At 44.0% G+C, this 20,770-nt stretch overlaps 1 protein-coding gene across 1 annotated transcript in view; it reads right to left on the reverse strand.

The window, feature by feature from the left end:
• Window positions 1-20,770, reverse strand: part of LOC311223751 (uncharacterized protein) — a gene marked incomplete at both ends in the record, with an annotated part of 318,597 nt that overhangs the window by 277,715 nt on the left and 20,112 nt on the right. The window contains 2 exon segments of the mRNA XM_084308521.1: window positions 3,350-3,445; window positions 14,483-14,544. Coding sequence (XP_084164647.1) covers window positions 3,350-3,445; window positions 14,483-14,544 — 158 coding nt within the window.

Below are 20,770 nucleotides of genomic sequence, written 5' to 3' on the forward strand. Positions count from 1 at the left end.
TCATCATACAGCACAAGTACAGTACAACGAGAATTAGTTTGGCATCCAACCATAGTGCGAATGTAACAGTAATTAGACCTATAATAGACCTAAAATGCTGATAATAAATAATATTCAGCCTATGGATTTCCTTTGTCCTACATAATACGCGTCATAGCTACGGCGCGAGCAACACACACTGTGTATGGCTGTTCCATACTGAGGTGCGGTGGCTTTCACGAGGAAATTTCCTCACGCGCATGTTTGAGCTGCGGGATGAGGCGCGCTTGTTTCTGACGGAGAATGCGTCCCAGCTCGCTGCCCACCTCTCCGATCCCAACTGGATAACAAGGCTAGCATATGTGTCTTGCATATTTGCTCAAATGAATGGACTTAATCTGTCACTACAAGGTGAAAACACAAGCATCCTGTCGCTCAATGATAAAATACAAGCGTTCACGAGGAAACTCGAGCGCTGGATTGCACGAGTAGAAATGGGCCGGATTGATATGTTTCCAGAGCTTGATGAATTTATGTTTCAACCACCTCCTATAATAGTGGGGGTCACGGCTTTCTGACACCGTTATTTCGGGGGTCGTGGCCTGAAAACTTTGGGAACCCCTGCAATAGAGAACCGTGTCATCTGCGTAAAGGTTTGACAGCTGCTCAGACATGAGACAATATTATTTATGTAAATAGTGAAAAATACATGGCCCAGGATTGATCCCAGTGGGACACCTTTTTGTAATGGGTAGAAGCTCTGATAGGGCATTTCCCATTTCCACACACTGAAATCTCTCAGATAAATAGTTTTGAAACCAACTGTTGCAAGCACCTGTATCAAAGCCAACACTTTAGAAGAAGATGGTCAACAGTATCAAACACCTTCAATAAACAGCACAATGTTTTACTTTGTCAAGGGCTGATACAATGTAATTTACAACTAGAGTAGCCACTGAGATGTTTTTCTCTGAAACCTGATTGGTGTGGGCTTAATATAGTATATATATATAGAGTGCTTTGTGATAAATGCTTTAAGTTGGTTGTCCAGGATCCAGGATTTTTGCTAGACAGGATAGATTGGCGATTGTGAGTGTTTTTTGGTTTGTCCCTGTAGGAGAAGCTTCCAGGATAAAGCCAGGGATGGAAGCTCCTCTCAGGGAGAAGTAGAAGCAGGCTTGGAGAGAGACTCAGCCGTGCCGGAGCTAGTTCCCTTAGCCAAGGGCCTAGTTGTTGATCTTTTGTTTATAGAAAGTGTAATCGTTTTGTATTTTTTTGTATTTAATTATATGGGTTTTTGCCAGTTTTTCCCACTGGTGAGCAAAAGAACCAAGAGAATAAAAACCAACCACCGGGTGATGACAAACTGCCTCTGACTAAAGTTTGTCCACTGCTTGGCCACATCCTCACAAGACACTTGGGATTTACTGAGATATATAAAGGATAAAGTCTCATGCAGTTACAGCAGCAACCTCAGTAGCAGCCATCTTGAACAGCCATCTTGACTTTGAACTCTGGTTGGATGCCAAACTTATTTCCGTTGCACTATACTTGTGCTGTAAAATAATACAATCTAATCTAATCTATGTTAGTGAGATGCATGCAAGATGAGGTTGACAGGCGAGGCCCAGCGTCTCTCCAGTTTTCACAAAATAGCGGTAATATACCTACTTGTTTTAATCACCTGTACATTGTATATTACTATTGCACTTGACTGTTACATTTGCACTCCGGTTGGATGCCAAACTTATTTCGTTGTACTGTACTTGTGGTGTATGTGATGACAATACATTTGAATGTAATCTAATCTAATCATATTCCACACACACCCATGTTACCTGGGAGATACGGCTAAGAGCGACAGCGCTGCAGCGTGAACGAGTAGCAGCATGTCACCAGTGTGTGATCAGACCAGTGTTTCCCATAATTCCTTTGATTCGTGCTGCCCCCACCGCAATATGGAGACAGGCACACCACAAGTAGATGTTCTAAACTGATACAATAACATATGAAGAACAGTCTTTTCCACTGCTGAGCTGCTGGCTTGTGCTGCCCACACAGACCCTGCGGACAACACTGCAGAAACTACCGGCAGCGATGCAGTGGGAAAATAAAAGGTAAATAACTTTGCTTGATGATCACGTCATCCCAATAATCACCGATATTTAAGCAATAGTTCACGACAGGCCATATGGTTATTATATCACCGCTAAGTGGCGTAGTTCATGACAGGCCATGGTATATGGTTATTATATCACCGCTAAGTGGCGTAGTTCATGACAGGCCATGGTATATGGTTATTATATCACAGCTAAGTGGTGTAGTTCATGACAGGCCATGGTATATGGTTATTATATCACACCTAAGGGGTGTAGTTCATGACAGGCCATATGGTTATTATATCACAGCTAAGGGGCGTAGTTCATGACAGGCCATGGTATATGGTTATTATATCACAGCTAAGTGGTGTAGTTCACGCGACAGGCCATGGTTATTATATCGCAGCTAAGGGGCGTAGTTCACGACATGCCATAGTTTATGGTTATTATATCACAGCTAAGTGGCGTAGTTCATGACAGGCCATATGGTTATTATATCACAGCTAAGGGGCGTAGTTCATGACAGGCCATGGTTATTATATCACAGCTAAGGGGCGTTCATGACAGGCCATAGTATATGGTTATTATATCACAGCTAAGGGGCGTAGTTCACGACAGGCCATATGGTTATTATATCACAGCTAAGTGGCGTAGTTCATGACAGGCCATATGGTTATTATATCACAGCTAAGGGGCGTAGTTCACGGCAGGCCATAGTTTATGGTTATTATATCACAGCTAAGGGGCGTAGTTCATGACAGGCCATGGTATATGGTTATTATATCACAGCTAAGTGGTGTAGTTCATGACAGGCCATATGGTTATTATATCACAGCTAAGTGGCGTAGTTCACGACAGGCCATAGTTTATGGTTATATCATCACAGCTAAGGGGCTTGGTTTTGAGAATCACAGCTGTGGATATATGCTCATTATACCATGGCTAAGTATGAACCAATCATATTGCTTAATTCGAGCTATACTATATATATTTTTAGAATATAATAATGTTGCTGTATTTTCTCGAAAATACATTTCCACGTGTCTAATATCAATGTGATACAACTTGCTGTAATATATATCATGGATTTCAATCGTATAAAGATTCCTGCAAGCTTCAAAAGGTGAGTAAACGGTGTGGCTTCCCTCCGACTACATCTCTGGAGAGTGGCGGCTATATTTAGCGTTGGCCTGAGCTGAGCCGGGTGGAGACAGACTCACCAGGCGCTGTCCGCTCATCACTGAGCCGGGTGGAGAGAGAGACAGACTCACCAGGCGCTGTCCGCTCATCACATCCAGCAGGTCCAGGAGCCGGCAGCCGTCGCGGAAGTCCGTGAACAGGTCCAATATCATGCATGGTGGCTTGCTCTGTCAGAGCACACACACACACAGAGACACAGAGACACACACACAGAGACACAGAGACACACACACGCACGCACGCACGCATGCACGCACACACACACACACACAGAGACACACACACACACACACACAAATGCACACACACACAAATGCACACACACACACACAAGGTTTTAATGTACAAGGTTGAATGTACCGTTACCTAAACTGCACAAACTACAGCATATAAGATAAGATAAGATATTCCTTTATTGATCCCCTTGGGGAAATTCAGGCCCTCAGGGTAACGTATACCATGCCAGTTAGGGTACCTTATGTACAGTATACTGCACCTGTCTATACTGTATACTTCACTCATAGTATATTCATATTCTAAGTGTTATTGACCATATTTATTGTAATGTATAATATAACTGATGGGGCATACAGACCCTCATCTGCACCTTTGATCACACTGCCTGCTAGCTTCTAGCTATTCAGAGTTAATTATATTGTTTACACTGCTTATTTTTACGTTTCTACTGTACTATAATTGTGTTGCCTATATCTATGTCTTCTACTGTTACCCTGCCCATACCTATACACCCCCCCAAATCTTAATCAAATCAAATCAAATCTTAATGGTCAGGCCCCTATCTACATCACGGAACTCATCCATCCCTACACCAACACCCGCTCACTCAGATCTGCCGATCAGCACCTCCTAGTGATCCCCAGGACCAGGCTAAAAACAAGGGGTGATCGAGCCTTCGAGGTGACAGCACCAAGGCTCTGGAACGCTCTCCCCCTGGACCTGCGAACTGCCCCCTCTGAGAACTCTTTTAAAAAACAACTAAAAACACATTTGTTCAGGCAGGCTTTTGATCATACATAGGCGCCTTTTCTTGTCCTCACTGTTCTATAGTGTTGTTTTAATTAGTGACTCATGATTTTATCCAAATTCTTTTATTCTACTTTTTCTATCTGGTTTCACTGTTTTTAACTGCTGTTTGTCTGTTGTCATTTATTTCTGATTTTGTTTTATTGTGTTTTTATATTAAGCTGTAGTGTAAAGCACCCTGTGCATTCGTGCTGTGAAGGGTGCTATATAAATAAAGGTCATTCATTCATTCATTCATTCATTCATTCATTCATTCATTCATTCATTCATTCATTCATTCATTCATTCATTCATTCATTCATTCATTCATTCATTAATGGTTGATACAGATCTTTATAAAAAAAAATTGGGCATTTTTAAGTGCATTTTATTGACAGGACAGTTCGGAAATTGGGAGAGAGAGAGAGAGATGGGGAGGACATGCAACACATGTCCTGTGCCGGATTTGAACCCAGGATGTAGGGCTGGGCGATATGGCAAAAAATCATATCGCGATAACGATATGATAATGTTATCATATTTCTCGATATCGATAATTAGATTTTTTTTTTTTTTAATAAACAACAGATGTATGTTTATTTTGCAGCAATTCTTTGTCGTTGCCGCCATCTTTAGTGTTACATCCCCTCACAGTCCAGTTCTCAGGCTGCAGCTGGTTTAAAAGCAAAAGTAAACCGACTTCTCTGCTGGCTGTGGCTCCAGGGGAGTTGAACAGTTCTGGCTCTGCTAGTTTATTTTCGATCTTTTGGCGCTTTTTTGGTGGACAAACCACCGCACATGTGCACCGTGACTCGTGACTGGAGTCTAGCTCTGCTAGCACACATAGCCTACTGTGTACAGACGGTTTCAAACTGTATTTTAAATTAGAAAGCAAACAAAATAAATGGACAAGAGAAAAATAAATCTCAATTTGGTCAGTATTGTCATTTGGACAAGCAAAGCCATTACTTTAAGTTGCAGGCAAGAAAGACAAGTCTGTCCACTGTCTCTGGTTTTAAAACTGCCCTGTTGCAGGTCACAAAAAAATTATATAAAAAAATAAAATTATTTTTTTCGATATTCGATATCGATTATTAAAATATATCGCAATATTTATCGTTATATCGCCCAGCCCTACCAGGATGTTGTGATTACGCTACAAGCGTACATACGTGGTGCATACAGACTTAGGCTATGGTTAGACTAGTGTATTCCTGGTGTTTTTTTATACGTTTTTGACGACGTTTGATGTCCTATCTACACAGAAATGCGTTTTTTGGCGTTTTTTTGTGGATACGGCTGAAACGCAAAATTGTGTTTGCGTTTGGAGATACGCAAAAAAAACGAGTCGACAACAGCGTGTAGTCAGCACGGAGCAGTTGTTGCGAAAACGCCCATGCGCAGTAGATACCATCTGCGTGCCCTTCCGGTGACAACAGTGTGTGTGTTTGGGACAGAGCTCCGTGTCCCAAATAGCTTCAGCTACCATGTGTTGTCAAGTTATTGTTATAAGGACCCCAGTCCAAGCTACAACAGTCTGCATTCCCTTAACAATTGTTTGTATTGAGCCGTATTGTATTGTACCCATATGCAATATGTTAAATAAAGTTTACATCCATTCATTCTGCTAGCATTACCGATTGCATGAGCAGCTGGCTAACGTGAGCTATCAGGATTCAGACCCTGTTAGCTCAGAGTTCCTCTTTCAACTTAACAAGCATTAAACAAAATGGCCCAGTCATCTATTCACCTTTGTTTAATACACACAGCGTTGTCTCTAATGTTATCTAACTACTGATAGCTCGCGATATCATCAGTTTTGCTGCTGGCTAAGTAGCGTGAGCTAACGTTAGCTTCTAGCCACAATGCTATATTGTTATAATGGCATACTCCATTGACGTTAGCATGCAGCTAACAATGCTACCGATCGTTTTTTAGACTAAACTATCCGCTCTTGGTGGTCACTTGTGTTGATGTTAGTTTTGTTTCATCAACAAATGACAGGCAGAACACACAGTGAATGTATCCGTTTTGTTTATTGCACTTTTATTAGGCTTTGCTGAAAAAAGAATTGCTGCATTGAGTAAATAGGCGCCTGCCTTATTGACATTTTCTTTGCTGGAGCTTCCAGGAAGTGTATTGGCACATTCGTTCTGATTGGTTGAAATTGCCTTCATGTTTGCCACCTACTGCCACCTACTGCTTTGGCAGTGTACTACATCAGTGTGCTCTGGTGACAAAAATGAAAAAAAAACGAAAGTGTGACTCGAGGCGCATGACGTCGCGGCGATACGCGGTGATACGTATAAGAAAACAATACGAAGATGATACGAAAGGTGTAACCGCAGCCTTAATGTTGAAAACATTACTAATCAAATACAATTCAGGTTAGGAGTTCCTTGACTTTCTCTGGCCAGGAGACTGGGTCAAGCCCCCCCCCCCCCCATTATGTAGATTTGTCCTTAAGCCATCTGGGAGACGAGGGGGCGGGGGCTGACCAGGTGAGGGGAGGAGGATACATGGGGGAGGGGAGGGGAGGTGTTAACAAAAGGCCTTGAAACAATAACTAAAAGTAAAAATACATTGAGTGAGATGCCCTGAACTAAGTGGACCAGCAGCTCCTTCCCAGAGGAACGACCCCGAGGACAACTGGAGGGAGACGAGAGGCACCGAAGATATCACCATGCACCTTACTGACGAATTTCATGACTTCACAATCAGAATCAGAATCAGAAATCAGAATCAAAATCAGAAATCAGAATCAGAAAGGTCTGTTCTTGTAAGTTTGCACATACAAGGAATTTGTTTTGGTCGTTTGGCGCAACATTAACAGACGATTAAGGTAGAATAAAATCAAATGGAATATATCAACTATATTAGAATAAAAGTGCAATATAATAATAAAATAGGACAGGGCTGTACAATTGTGCACAATGTAGTCGAGTATATAGACACTAAATTTGAATATTACTAAGAGACAAAACACTGAACCTCTCCTACGCCTGCTCTGTTAAACATCCACCGCTGCGACTCCTTCCATGTCGTTGCACGTTTCCAGATTCAGATTCAGATTCAGAGTTTTATTTGCCACATGGAAGCAATACAATCATACAGTTTTCATACAAAATCATAAATAGTTCTACCATGGGAAAAAGGAGCAGGAAGAAGAATACATCTTACCTGCCCCCTATTCCTAAACTAAACAAGTATCACTTGATGGTCGGCGTACAATCTAATTTACACAAAATAATAATGCATACCATATACAAAGAAACAAACAATCCACAGATTAAACAAGAAAAAATTATTATAATAATAAATAATAAAGAAGAAAAGAAAAGATCTCACTATTCAGATTCACATTTGAATTGCATACTGACTAAATATTTATTTTGTATAATTATTTTTGAATTGACAAACACTATTACATCCCTTAACCCTTTCACTGCCGCCCTACCAAACGGTTAACCCTTTCACTGTCACACAACAGCAGGTTAACCCTTTCACTGCCATTTCACTGCAACAATACACAGAAGGTTAACCTTTCACTGCCGTCCTACCAAACGGTTAACCCTTTCACTGCCACACGACAGCAGGTTAACCGTCGGTAGTGTGATAGTAAAGGGTTAACCTTCTGTAGTGTGGCAGTGAAAGGGTTAAGCTCGCTATGGAGAGAACGTGAGCGTGGCTCTCCTGCCGGGGGAGGTCCCTGAACTCCTTCAGCAGACATCAAGAGCATCGCTCTCATAGCTCTCATACCGTGACCGCGTCTCAGCTCTCTAGCGCACATCCGAGACGCACAAAATGTCATACAATTGTTTGACATTTACTCGCGAGGTCGCCCCCCCGTCCGCTCAAACGCACAACGTGTAATCTAATCACACACGAGTACGCCTGCTCGCTTGTTGCGCTATTATATATAGTCTGCTGAGAAATGCAAACAAGAAAACTCAACCCTGACTTTATAAAGAATCCACTTTACCAGCCCCACTTGTAGTCAAAACCTTTCACTAACGCCTTCTTCTTCTCTTCTACATTTATTTGATAAAGCTGTAGCAGTAGAAGAAGAAGAAGAAGAAGCAAGCTGTTTTAACTACAAACTGAGCTTTAAAGTTGGATTTTTATAAAGTTGGAGTATATATACCAGTACTGCTACAGACTATAAAACAAACTCCAAAGCTCCAAAGTGCAGAATTGTACAGTTTATTTTTATTTTACAATTCCCTGCAGCCCAGATATACGCTAGCAAGCAGGGATGCTTTTGTGGCTATAAACATACCGTTAGGCCTGCCACGATAACACATTTTGCTGGGCGATTAATTGCCCCCGAAAATATCGCGATAAGCGATATTATTGCGACCGGTTAGAGATTTTTTTTTTTTGAAATTTATTTCCCAAAACTTTTATTTTGAAGCCCACCGCTCCGTCTTTTCCTGTGTTTTAGACTTTTATTTTGAAGCCCACCGACCGGACCGGAAGTATCGTTGTAATTATCAGGTACTTTGGGTACCAGAAAAGTCACGTGAAACACTGCAGACCACTGATTGGTCAGAATAGAGACGCGTCTCTAGGATTTCATAATCATTATGTTTGCAGCAGGCACAAGTGCAATAAACAAAGGATACAGTCACTGTGTATTCTGCCTCATTTATTGATTAAACAAAACCGACATCAACACAATTTGCCACCGAGCGGAGAGTTTAGTCTCGCAAAAAGATCGCTGACTTGTTAAGGCTTGTTGTTAGGTTAGGTGCTAATGTTGTGCTAGCGTTTTAGCATGGCTATCGTACATAGCGTGATCAATATAACTCGCTATTGATTGTTTGTATGAGTAACGTTAATGCTAGTAGAATAGACACAACGTGAGGTAATCACCATCCATTTTAAACCGGTTATTACCTAATGCTAACGTTAGCAAATAGACGCGACTGGTAACGTTACAGCTTGTTAGCCTAATGCTAACGTTAACGTTAGCATAGACAGCCTAGCTAACGTTAACGCTTGTAGAATAGACACAATGAGAGATAACGTTAGCGTTAGCAGAATAGACACAACGAGGGTCTCGTTAATGTTGTTATTGATTGATTGAAAACTGTGTTTACTCTGTTTGTATGAGTAACGTTAATGCTAGTAGAATAGACACAATGCCTCCCAACACGGACAGTGACTGACAAGGGGCACTGGGTCCGCCTCATTAAAACAAACGCGCAAATAGCAATTAATCGCGCCCGTCAAAATCATTGCATTCATTTTAATTATCGCGGCAATTAATCGATTTATTGCTTATCGCGGCAGGCCTACATACCGTACATAATCCTTTCTCAGACATACAGTACGATTGGTCCATTTCAGATCTATGTCATATTCTCTTCCCCAGGGGTCATCATATAGAATACGTAACATGTAACACCAGTCTCTGTTGCATTGTGTGAACCCTTAGCGCCGGGCCAGCTGACAGCAGATCAGCTGTTACAGTATCTCCACACCACTCGGCTGGCTGTGGTTATTCGGAATGAGTTTGTTGAGACCAGAGCTTGTGTGGAAACACAGCTGAGAGCGTGCCCACCATCCTGACACTGGGCCTGGGGGGGATTGCCCTGACATTAGGCCCTGAAGTGGGGGGCTTGCCCTGACATTAGGCCCAGAAGGGGGGGGGGGCGTGTTTGGTGGGCGGGTGCTGGCGCTGGTGTTAGTGGAGAGTGGAGGGGAGGTGGCCTCCTGTCGCTGTCCATCTGTGTGCTCTGAACCCTGCTCCTGTAGACTATATTTACATGCTTCCCCAGAGCACTGCCCTTCCCCCAGTACCCCCAACCGCCCTCTACCTCCTCCCCTCCCCCTGTCATCCACTGTCACATGACACACAGCTACCATGAGCAGCAGGGAGACCCACCATCCACCACTACTACTGCTGCTGCTGCTGCCGCCACCGGCGTCGCTTCAGTATCACAACACACAGTGGTCTCACCAAGTCATGGATGTCTTTTACTCATGTAGACTATTGATTGATTGATTGATTGAAAACTTTATTAACAGATTGCAGAATGGGTACAATACAGTACGGCTCAATACACACAATTGTTAAGGGGATGCAGACCAGAGAAAGACTTTCGTCTTGTTTACATCAGGGTCCCCCATTTTCAATTCATTGTAACATATATGACATACAGATAGACAGTACTGCTACATCTATACATTTATGACATACCAGATTTACAAATACAGTACTGTTTGTGATACAAAAAGAGTCTAAAAAAGAGAGTATATATACATTTGACGTAGAAACTGCACATTGGAGGAGGCATCAGAGAGTACTGATACCAAGGGCCGTGTCAAACATGTCAGATGACCCCAAATGAAAGTCGATACTGTTCAGCAACAGAACGGATCAGTATTTTGTATTGGCCGATACATAAATCCCTTCCCCCACTGGCCCCTCCCCATCTCACAGACCTCCTCTCCCCCTACCAACCCCCTGCCTTCTCCCCTTCTACTGTACCAACCCTCTCATCCCTCAGATCTACCTCAGCCTGCCTTCTCTCCTCCTACCAACCCTCTCTGTCCTCAGATCTACCTCAGCCTGCCTCCTCTCCTCCTACCAACCCTCTCTGTCTCTCAGATCTACCTCAGCCTGCCTTCTCCCCTTCTACTGTACCAACCCTCTCAGATCTACCTCAGCCTGCCTCCTCTCCTCCTACCAACCCTCTCATCCCTCAGATCTACCTCAGCCTCCCTCCTCTCCTTCTACCAACCCTCTCTGTCCTCAGATCTACCTCAGCCTGCCTCCTCTCCTCCTACCAACCCTCTCATCCCTCAGATCTACCTCAGCCTGCCTCCTCTCCTCCTACCAACCCTCTCATCCCTCAGATCTACCTCAGCCTCCCTCCTCTCCTTCTACCAACCCTCTCTGTCCTCAGATCTACCTCAGCCTGCCTCTTCTCCTCCTACCAACCCTCTCTGTCCCTCAGATCTACCTCAGCCTGCCTCCTCTCCTCCTACCAACCCTCTCTGTCTCTCAGATCTACCTCAGCCTCCCTCCTCTCCTCCTACCAACCCTTTCTGTCTCTCAAATCTACCTCAGCCTGGTTTCTCTCCTCCTACCAACCCTCTCATCTCTCAGATCTACCTCAGCCTGCCTTCTCTCCTCCTACCAACCCTCTCATCTCTCAGATCTACCTCAGCCTGCCTCCTCTCCTCCTACCAACCCTCTCATCCCTCAGATCTACCTCAGCCTGCCTCTTCTCATCCTACCAACCCTCTCATCTCTCAGATCTACCTCAGCCTGCCTCCTCTCCTCCTACCAACCCTCTCTGTCCTCAGATCTACCTCAGCCTGGTTTCTCTCCTCCTACCAACCCTCTCTGTCCCTCAGATCTACCTCAGCCTGCCTCCTCTCCTCCTACCAACCCTCTCATCCCTCAGATCTACCTTAGCCTGCCTCCTCTCCTCCTACCAACCCTCTCTGTCCCTCAGAACTACCTCAGCCTGCCTTCTCTCCTCCTACCAACCCTCTCTGTCTCTCAGATCTACCTCAGCCTGCCTCCTCTCCTCCTACCAACCCTCTCTGTCTCTCAGATCTACCTCAGCCTGCCTCCTCTCCTCCTACCAACCCTCTCTGTCCCTCAGATCTACCTCAGCCTGCCTCCTCTCCTCCTACCAACCCCCTCATCTCTCAGATCTACCTCAGCCTGCCTCCTCTCCTCCTACCAACCCTCTCTGTCTCTCAGATCTACCTCAGCCTGCCTCCTCTCCTCCTACCAACCCTCTCTGTCCCTCAGATCTACCTCAGCCTCCCTCCTCTCCTCCTACCAACCCTCTCTGTCCTCAGATCTACCTCAGCCTCCCTCCTCTCCTTCTACCAACCCTCTCTGTCTCTCAGATCTACCTCAGCCTCCCTCCTCTCCTCCTACCAACCCTCTCTGTCCCTCAGATCTACCTCAGCCTGCCTCTTCTCCTCCTACCAACCCTCTCTGTCCCTCAGATCTACCTCAGCCTGCCTCCTCTCCTCCTACCAACCCTCTCATCCCTCAGATCTACCTCAGCCTGGTTTCTCTCCTCCTACCAACCCTCTCAGTCCCTCTTCTCTATTGTCTTATCCCCCCCCCCCTACATCCTTGTGTGTTTGTTATGTTGGTCTGTTGTTTGTCTCACTACCTCCGCCCCTTAGTGCAAAGCGACTTTGAGTTCTAGAAAAGCACAATTGAAATTTAATTAATTATTATTAAAGTGCAGGATTCCGAGTTGGTATGATATCAGTGCATCCCTATAAGCCAGTGTATTGAATGTTTTGGAACTGTGCTGCCGTCCTCATCATCTGTAAAGAATTACTCTTTGTTGCAGGCGCCCCTCTGTGAACTGAGTCATGTAGAGGAGATGAGGGAACGGAGTGGTGTAGTAAAAGGAATGGCCTGCATTTAAAAAGCGCTTTCCATCCGAAGCACTTTACAACCTACACTTCACCCGTTCACTCACATTCTCACAGGTGCCAACCTGTTCATCGGGATCAGTTAGGGGGTTAAGTGTCTGGCTCAAGGACACTTTGCTACGCACTGCCCGGGAGGAGCTGGGATCGAACCGGAAACATTCTGTGGTTCAGAGTGTTTCATCTGTGGTTCATGCAGCTGTGGTTCCTGTGAACAAAGCCTTCTAATATACATCTCTCTCTGATAAGGCAGGGGTTTTGAATTTTAAGCGGCAGTTTAAAAAAAAGAAAAAACCGCTAGAAGCCTAAACTAGCCTAGAGTTGCATATCAGGTCACCTGATGTCACCAGTGTCATTCTCTGCAACATCCGGCCATTTAGGCTTAGTTAGCGATTCTGATCAAAGAAATATGTAAGTTAACAAAACATAAAGGCCTTTTGTGAAACACAATTTTCCCATTAACCCCACATGCAGCATGGATAGCTTTCTACTGAACAGGACATTTATATCTATCTTCTTATGGGCGACAGTGGCTCAGGAGGTAGAGCAGTCGTCTGGTAGTCAGAAGGTTCGCGGTTCGATCCCCGCTCCTCTCGGGCAGCGTGTCGGAAGTGTCCTTGAGCAAGACACTTAACCCCTAATTGCATGGTTGTCGGTGTGTGAGTGAATGGGTGAATGTGATGAAAGAAGATTTTGAAAGTGCTTTGGATAAAAGCTGCTATATAAATGCACCATTTATTCTTGTCTGACTCTGGAGAAGACGCTGTGTTCCTTTAAAGACCCAATAGATGGAAAATATATTTTGCCTGAAGAAGGTCCCAGACTGAAACGTTGCGTTTAATAATTAAACTCTATTGAGCAAGTGAAGACAGGGTGTTCCCGACTTCTCATGGGAGGTTAGTAGTAGAACATTGTAAATCAGAATAATAGGTTTGTTCTACTCTACTCTACATTGAATCTAACATTTTACAGCCACAAAACACAGCAAATATGATTAACCCTTTCACTGCCACACGACAGAAGGTTAACCCGTTACCGGCGACCGGCGGTTGTGTGATAGTAAAGGGTTAACCTTCTGTCGTGTGGCAGTGAAAGGGTTAACCGGCTGTCGTGTGGCAGTGAAAGGGTTAACCTTCTGTGTGTATTGTTGCCGCAGTGAAAGGGTTAACCGTTTGGTAGTGCGGCAGTGAAAGGGTTAAGGGCTCTTGTTTACCTGTTGTTAAAGGAACACGCCAACATTTTGGGAAATTAGCTTACCGTCTTCTCCAGAGAGAGACAAGAAGATAGATACCAGTTTCCTCTCTGTGCGTTCAGTAGAAAGCTATCTGGCTGCACGTTAGCCTAGCTTAGCACAATGAATGGAAGTGGACAGTGCCGGGCAGCCTTCGGGAGAGGTGTTAGTTGGACAATGCCTAGGCTAACCGGCAGCCAGATAGCTTTCTACTGAACGCAGAGAGGAAACTGGTATTTATCTTCTTGTCTCTCTCTGGAGAAGACGGTAAGCTAATTTCCCCAAATGTTGGCGTGTTCTTTTAAGTTTGAGCTCAGTCAATCAATTGTATTACTCCATTACAACCCAGAGAGGAATTCTACACCGCAGGGACCTTTTATAACTTGACAACAGAAACAACAATCCAAATGGGCCCAGGTGTGTTTCCTGTTGAGATGCAGCTGACAGGAAGTGAACCGGGGGCCAAAGCCGTTGCCCCTAGCAACTCAATTCTACTGAAAAGGTCTGCACCCTCGACTCCACACGTTCTTACCTTCGACAGCTGAGCGTTGACCCAGTTGGTGAAGGTTCTCTTCTGGATCTGTTCCTGCTCCACTGTTGAAGGAAGAGGTAGAGAAGGTGTCAAGCATGACGTTAGATTGGTTTGTCCTAATGTGAAAAATGATGTGATTTAATGTTCTATGACTGTGTCAGTGACAATCAAAATGTAAACAAAGATTGTGAAAATTTTGAAAAACTATGTGATTTAATGTTCTATGATGTATTTTTCATGCCTAGTTTTATGTCTGCAATTCATGCCTACAGTATGCCTTTTTTACTGTTGTGAAGCACTTTGGGCTGCAATTCTTGTATGAAAGGTGCTATACAAATAAAGTTTTATATTGTACACAGGCAATGTCTGACGAAGTTTCACGACACACTGAAACCAATTTTTTTTTTACTTACATTTTAAAATGTACAAACTTTATAAAAGAAAATGCTCCTCTGCTCTCCTCCCCCTCATCTCACCAACCCCCCACTGCTCCAGCTCACCCGCCCTCCCCACCCATGATCCCCCACCCTGCCCCTCCCAATCACAGGACACCCTCCTCCCCCACATCACCAAGACATGAAAAAAATCACAATCGAACAAATAATAAAATGAAATAATAAAATAAAAATGTAATAAAGGAAGGGGGGAGTAGCTGTAGCTCAGGCTCACATCACTCCTCCTCTGCATGTATCAAGGTCTGTGTGTGGCTGATAAAGGCTCAAACTCAAACGTGGCTAGTAGGGGTGTAACGGTACACAAAAACCACGGTACGGTACAGTAGCTACGTGTTTTAATTGATTTGTTATCCTTGCTTTTTGCCACATCTTGTTGTCTCTTTGTTGTGATTTTATATGCATTTAATTTTTTGCTCATTTCTGTATGTACACTCGACGTGACTGTAAATGAGGGAAACCTCAGTTGCCTTTCGAGTTAAAATAAAGGTTTGAAATTAGGGATGCTCGATATTGGCTTTTTTACCGATACCGATATACCGATATTGTCCAACTCTTAATTTCCGATACCGATATCAACCGATACCGATATATGCAGGGTCCCCCCCCCCCCCCCCCCACCCCCCAAAGAATTTCATAATTTCATGTAATTAACATTACATATCTCTTGTTGTGGAATTAACACAACATTATGCATACTTTTGACAATAAATAAAATCAGAATTTGTTCTTACTTGCTTGCCTGGGTAAATAAAGGTTATAGAAATGTAAAGAAAATAATAAATAAAAAAAATATTGAAAACCGATACCGATATATTCCGATATCACATTTTAATGCCGATATCGGCCGATAATATCGGTAGGCCGATAATATCGGACATCCCTATTTGAAATGAAATGAAAGTACCTCGGTTTTGAAGTCACGGTACGGGTTTTCAGTACAGTGGGGGAAAGTTTGGCTTTCCATGTTCCACTCAGGGGTGATGTATGTGTGTGCACTGCAGTAACTAATTGTACTTGTAGGGCTGTCAACGAATATTCTATATTGAAATTAATAATCGACTTGTAAAAAAATGAAATAATAATAATAATTATATTAGATTGTGAAAAAAACAGCCCCCGGTGGGCGGTCGTTAGTGGTTAACATACCGTTGTATTCGTTCGGTACACTACACAGCCATTCGGTACGGTACGGTACCAGTGATTGGCAGTAGCTAGCTACAAGTAGCGACGCTACATAGCTTAACTACATTTCTCAGTAGCGTGATGGTAGCGTCGCTACTTTTGAACCAAGTAGCGTTCTCTGTAGTGCAGCTATTTTTAGAATCAAGTAGTGGCGTAGCGTGAGCAAAACGCTACACGCTACTATCCGGAGAAACAGACTAAAAAAAATTAAAAAATCCCCGGAGAAAACCAATAGTATCCAGCTGCAGGACCACAGAACCCCCACACTCTCAGGACCGCCACACTTTGCGGACCCACACTCTCCGGACCCTCGCTCCCATTGGCTGATTTGGGTCACGTGACCGTCCCACCCAATGGCTGAATTGGAGTATTGCACTGCGGGATTGATTGATTGATTGATTGAAAACTTTATCCGGAGAGTGTGGGTCCGCAAAGTGTGGCGGTCCTGAGAGTGTGGGGGTTCTGTGGTCCTGCAGCTGGATGCATCTCGAGAAAACCCACTATGATTGGTTGGTTGGTTTAGATATGAGTATGACGACTCACGATTGGGTAAGGTTAGGCCAAAACATTACGGGTAGGCCAATCAGAGGCAGGATAGGGCGGGACATGCCACTCCAGCTCCGCAAATCAGGAAGTAAAAAAATCAAAACACAGACCACTGAATGAATGAATGAACCAGTCCGCACGAAATGGCAGAGGGATTCGATGTTTCCAGGGCTGATGACATTGATGAAGATGATGTCAATAACAACAATGCCTCTCCATGGCCCTATCTGGAAAAATGTATGAGTTTGACTGAAAAAACGCCTAAAACATATGTGTTTAGGTGTTTATTGTGTCAGCCAAAACCGAAGCTGCTCTCAACTTCCCACACGTCCAGCACTAACTTGAGAACACATATTCAGGTGAGCTGATGAAAAGCTTTACATAAACATTGTCAACTGTTCCCAAACAGCACACAAGTCAGTGCACTTTTTGTCAACAGCTTTAACTAACAGATAGCTGCTATCATGTTTCACTGTAGGCAGAAAATGAACAATATTATGGGGGTGGAGAAAAGAAAAAACAAACTAACATAAATAATACATACACTAAGAGGGAAAAGATCACCTAGAGCAGTGGTTCTCAACCTGTGGGTCGGTCCCCACATGATTTTGGGGCCATGGAATGTTTTGTGAGTTATTTACATATTTAAATACATTTGGTCATTTAGCTGACACTTTCATTCAAAGCAACTTACAAATTGTGTACAACAAGTCAGCAGGAGTGGTATATCTAGCAGCCAAGGATAAGTAGTATTGTTTGTCTAGCAGTGTCGAGCTTGAGTGTTATACTCTGAGTACATACTGTAGTAGTATAGACATATTAGCATAGTTGGTGGTAGTATAGACATGGTAGCATGCCTGGTATGGCAACAGCATGGCACAGGACAAGAAGGCCCTACAGAGAGTGGTGCCCTCAGTCGAGCGTACCACGGGTATTGCACTACCAACCCTGCAGGTCCTATACAACAAGAGGTGCAAATCCAGAGCCTGCAGGATAATGAAAGACCCTCACCACACCAACAACAGCCTGTTCATGCTGCTGCGGTCAGGCAAACGCCTGCGAGCACCAGCTACTAGGACAGAGAGACTTCGGCTCAGCGTCTTCCCCCAGGCCATCAGAGCCTTGAACACTGAACTCTCCACACATAAGCACACATGAGCACACACACAACACACACACTGTACACGCTCACACACTAGCAGCCACTTTAACATGAGCACACACACACTCATGCTGCACACGCTCACACTATGGACACTTTACAGAAGGAAAGATCACTTTAAGAATAGTATAGCTTGAGATCGTAAATAGTTCTGTAAATAGCTCATGTACAGATACCGATATGCCTACTTTGTTTACTTGTCTATTGCACTATGTCGCACTATTGGTTGGACTCTTATATTATTACTTGTATGGAGCGATCATGGAGTAGACGTGTTTTCACATGAGCTCCCTTCTACCGTGCTGAATATACGTTTCTCCCCATTAGTCTTTATTTTATTTTTATTTGTTTTTTATCTGTTTGCTAGGTCGTCGTGTTTAGTATACATTCATCAACTTTTTTCGACTTTCTACGATGGCGGGGGTGGAAACCAGAGCCATGAAAGAATTAGGCACGACACCGACACCGCCGAGCATGGCCGTACCGTCTCCCGCTGTCGGGGAGTTAAGCGAAGCTGTGCTCTTGGTCATGACCAAGCTACACGCAGACTCTGAGACACGCATCGCTGAAGCACAGAAGAAAGTACACGCAGACTCTGAGGCACGCATCGCTGAAGCACAGAAGCAAGTGCTGGCGGATTTCTGTATCAGCCTCCGTCGTGAGATATCAGAAGAAATACGGCTGGCGGTAGTCCCGCTGACAGACAAGATGGAGACGATTCACGCTGCCTCATCGGCTAATGCTAACGAACTAGCCATGCTAACGACGGAGGTATCATCACAATGTGAGAAGATGGCGGGTCTTGAATCCGCCCTGCTGGCTAGGCAGGCTGAAGTCAACAAACTACAGTCGGCGATGGAGGAGATGCAGTCCCGGGATAGACGCCACAACGTCAGGATTGTTGGAGTACCGGAGACCAGCGGTGAAGGCCGTCTCTCTGAGACCATGCCCGAACTGCTGCAGAAGATACTAGGGACGGACGTCCTCCCCTCGCCTCCTATCTGTGAGTCGGCCTATAGAGCGGGCAGGTTTTCTCCCGGCGTGAACAAAGAACCGAGGCCCATCATAGTCAAGCTGAACAGACTCCAACAGAGAGAAATCATCATGCGGTCGGCTCGTACCAGAAGGGGTACTCTGAGGTTTGGCGATCACAAAGTGGCCATTTTCGAGGACTTTACACCGGAGGTTCAAGCTCAGAGAGCCGAGTACAAGGTGGTCCTGACTAAGCTATGGAGACTAGGCCTGAGGCCCACGTTATTCGCTCCCGCGAAACTATCTGTGTTGGAGAAGGTCGGTGGTCAGCGTTTGTTTTGGTCGTTGGCTAAAGCGAAGGAATATCTCGCGAAGACACCCGAGTCTGTTGCTTGATATCTATGGAGGGTGAGTGACTTGGCGGTTTGGGCCTATATACATTGATTAGGTCGACTATTCACAAACACTTGCTGTCATGCCCAGACATGCTAACTGTCCTCTGCCCATCCAACTAGCGGGGCTTCCCAATGACTTCTGTTACTTGCTAAAGCTGACCTCATGGTCGTACTTGTGTATCGCCTCTTTGGAAGCTAACGAGCTAGCTGAACAATGTACATAGTAGGCTAACGTGCTATCCGGATTCGTCACTAGCTTACGCGCTAGCCTCGGGCTAGCCAGCGGGCTTCGACTATGGTCTGCGCTGAGACATTCGTTAATGGTTACGTATTTTGGTTGCTGTTGCTGTTCAAAGGGACATTGGTTTGCACAGTTCAAGAGTGACCGAGTCCCTAACTAACTTCTGGTATGCTTTTTATTTTTATATCCAGGTTGTTTTGAGCTTTGGTGACCCAAAGTAGATGCCAAGGTCGGTTGAATATGCATAAACAATATTTGATAACAGGTTGGGTCGGGTATGGCTTGCACTTAATGGCTATATGGTTATATGGCTTGCACTCTAGCCATACCCTCTCTTCCTTTTTTTTTTTTCTTTCCTATTGTCGCTGTTTTTATGTCATCTATATGAGCGATTTAAATGTGATCCGGTTCTACCTTGGACTAACTACTGACTCGCCTTAATTTTGTTTTGAATTTTCCGTGAGGCACTTATGCTATAACGTTGATACATTAATATGCAGACTCCAGGGTAGATGGTTACAGGTTGATGCTGAGTAATTATATAATAATTAGTGTCGCTGTTTTAAGGGCAATTGAATGAGCAATTAACCTGTGACCCGAACCTGCCTTGGACTATCGGCTGGGATGCTTTAATTTAATTTTGTATTGAATTTTCCTATATGTTTTAATGGCATTTGAATGAGCAATTTAAATGTGATCCGGTTCTACCTTGGACTAACTACTGACTCGCCTTAATTTTGTTTTGAATTTCCCGTGAGGCACTTATGCTATAACGTTGATACATTAATATGCAGACTCCAGGGTAGATGGTTACAGGTTGATGCTGAGTAATTATATATTAATGGCTAATTTTTCCATTATAGCTGTCATGTTAGGGCCAAGGCTCACGTTGGCTCTCGACCGAATATACATAAAATATGTGATAACAGGCTGGCTTAGGTTTAGCTTTGCTTGCACTTTAGCCATAACCCTCTTTTTCCTTTTTCTATTATTGTCGCTGTTTTAATGGCATTTGAATGAGCAATTTAACTGTGATTCGATCCTACCTTAGACTAACTGCTGATATGCTTTGATTTTGTTTTGAATTTTCCTTTTTCCATTTATACTATAATGTTGCAACATTAATATGCAGACTACGAGGTAGTTGGTCACAGGGTTGATGCTGAGTAATTATATAATAATGGCTAAATTTTTCCATTATAGCTGTCATGTTAGGGCCAAGGTTCATGTTGGCTCTCGAACGAATATACATAAATATGTGATAACAGGCTGGGTCAAGTTTAACTTTGCTTGCACTTTAGCCATAACCCTCTTTTTCCTTTTCCTATTATTGTC

Source organism: Notolepis coatsorum (assembly GCF_963971535.1).
Source record: "Notolepis coatsorum genome assembly, chromosome: 2".
Taxonomy (NCBI): Eukaryota; Metazoa; Chordata; class Actinopteri; order Aulopiformes; family Paralepididae; genus Notolepis; species Notolepis coatsorum.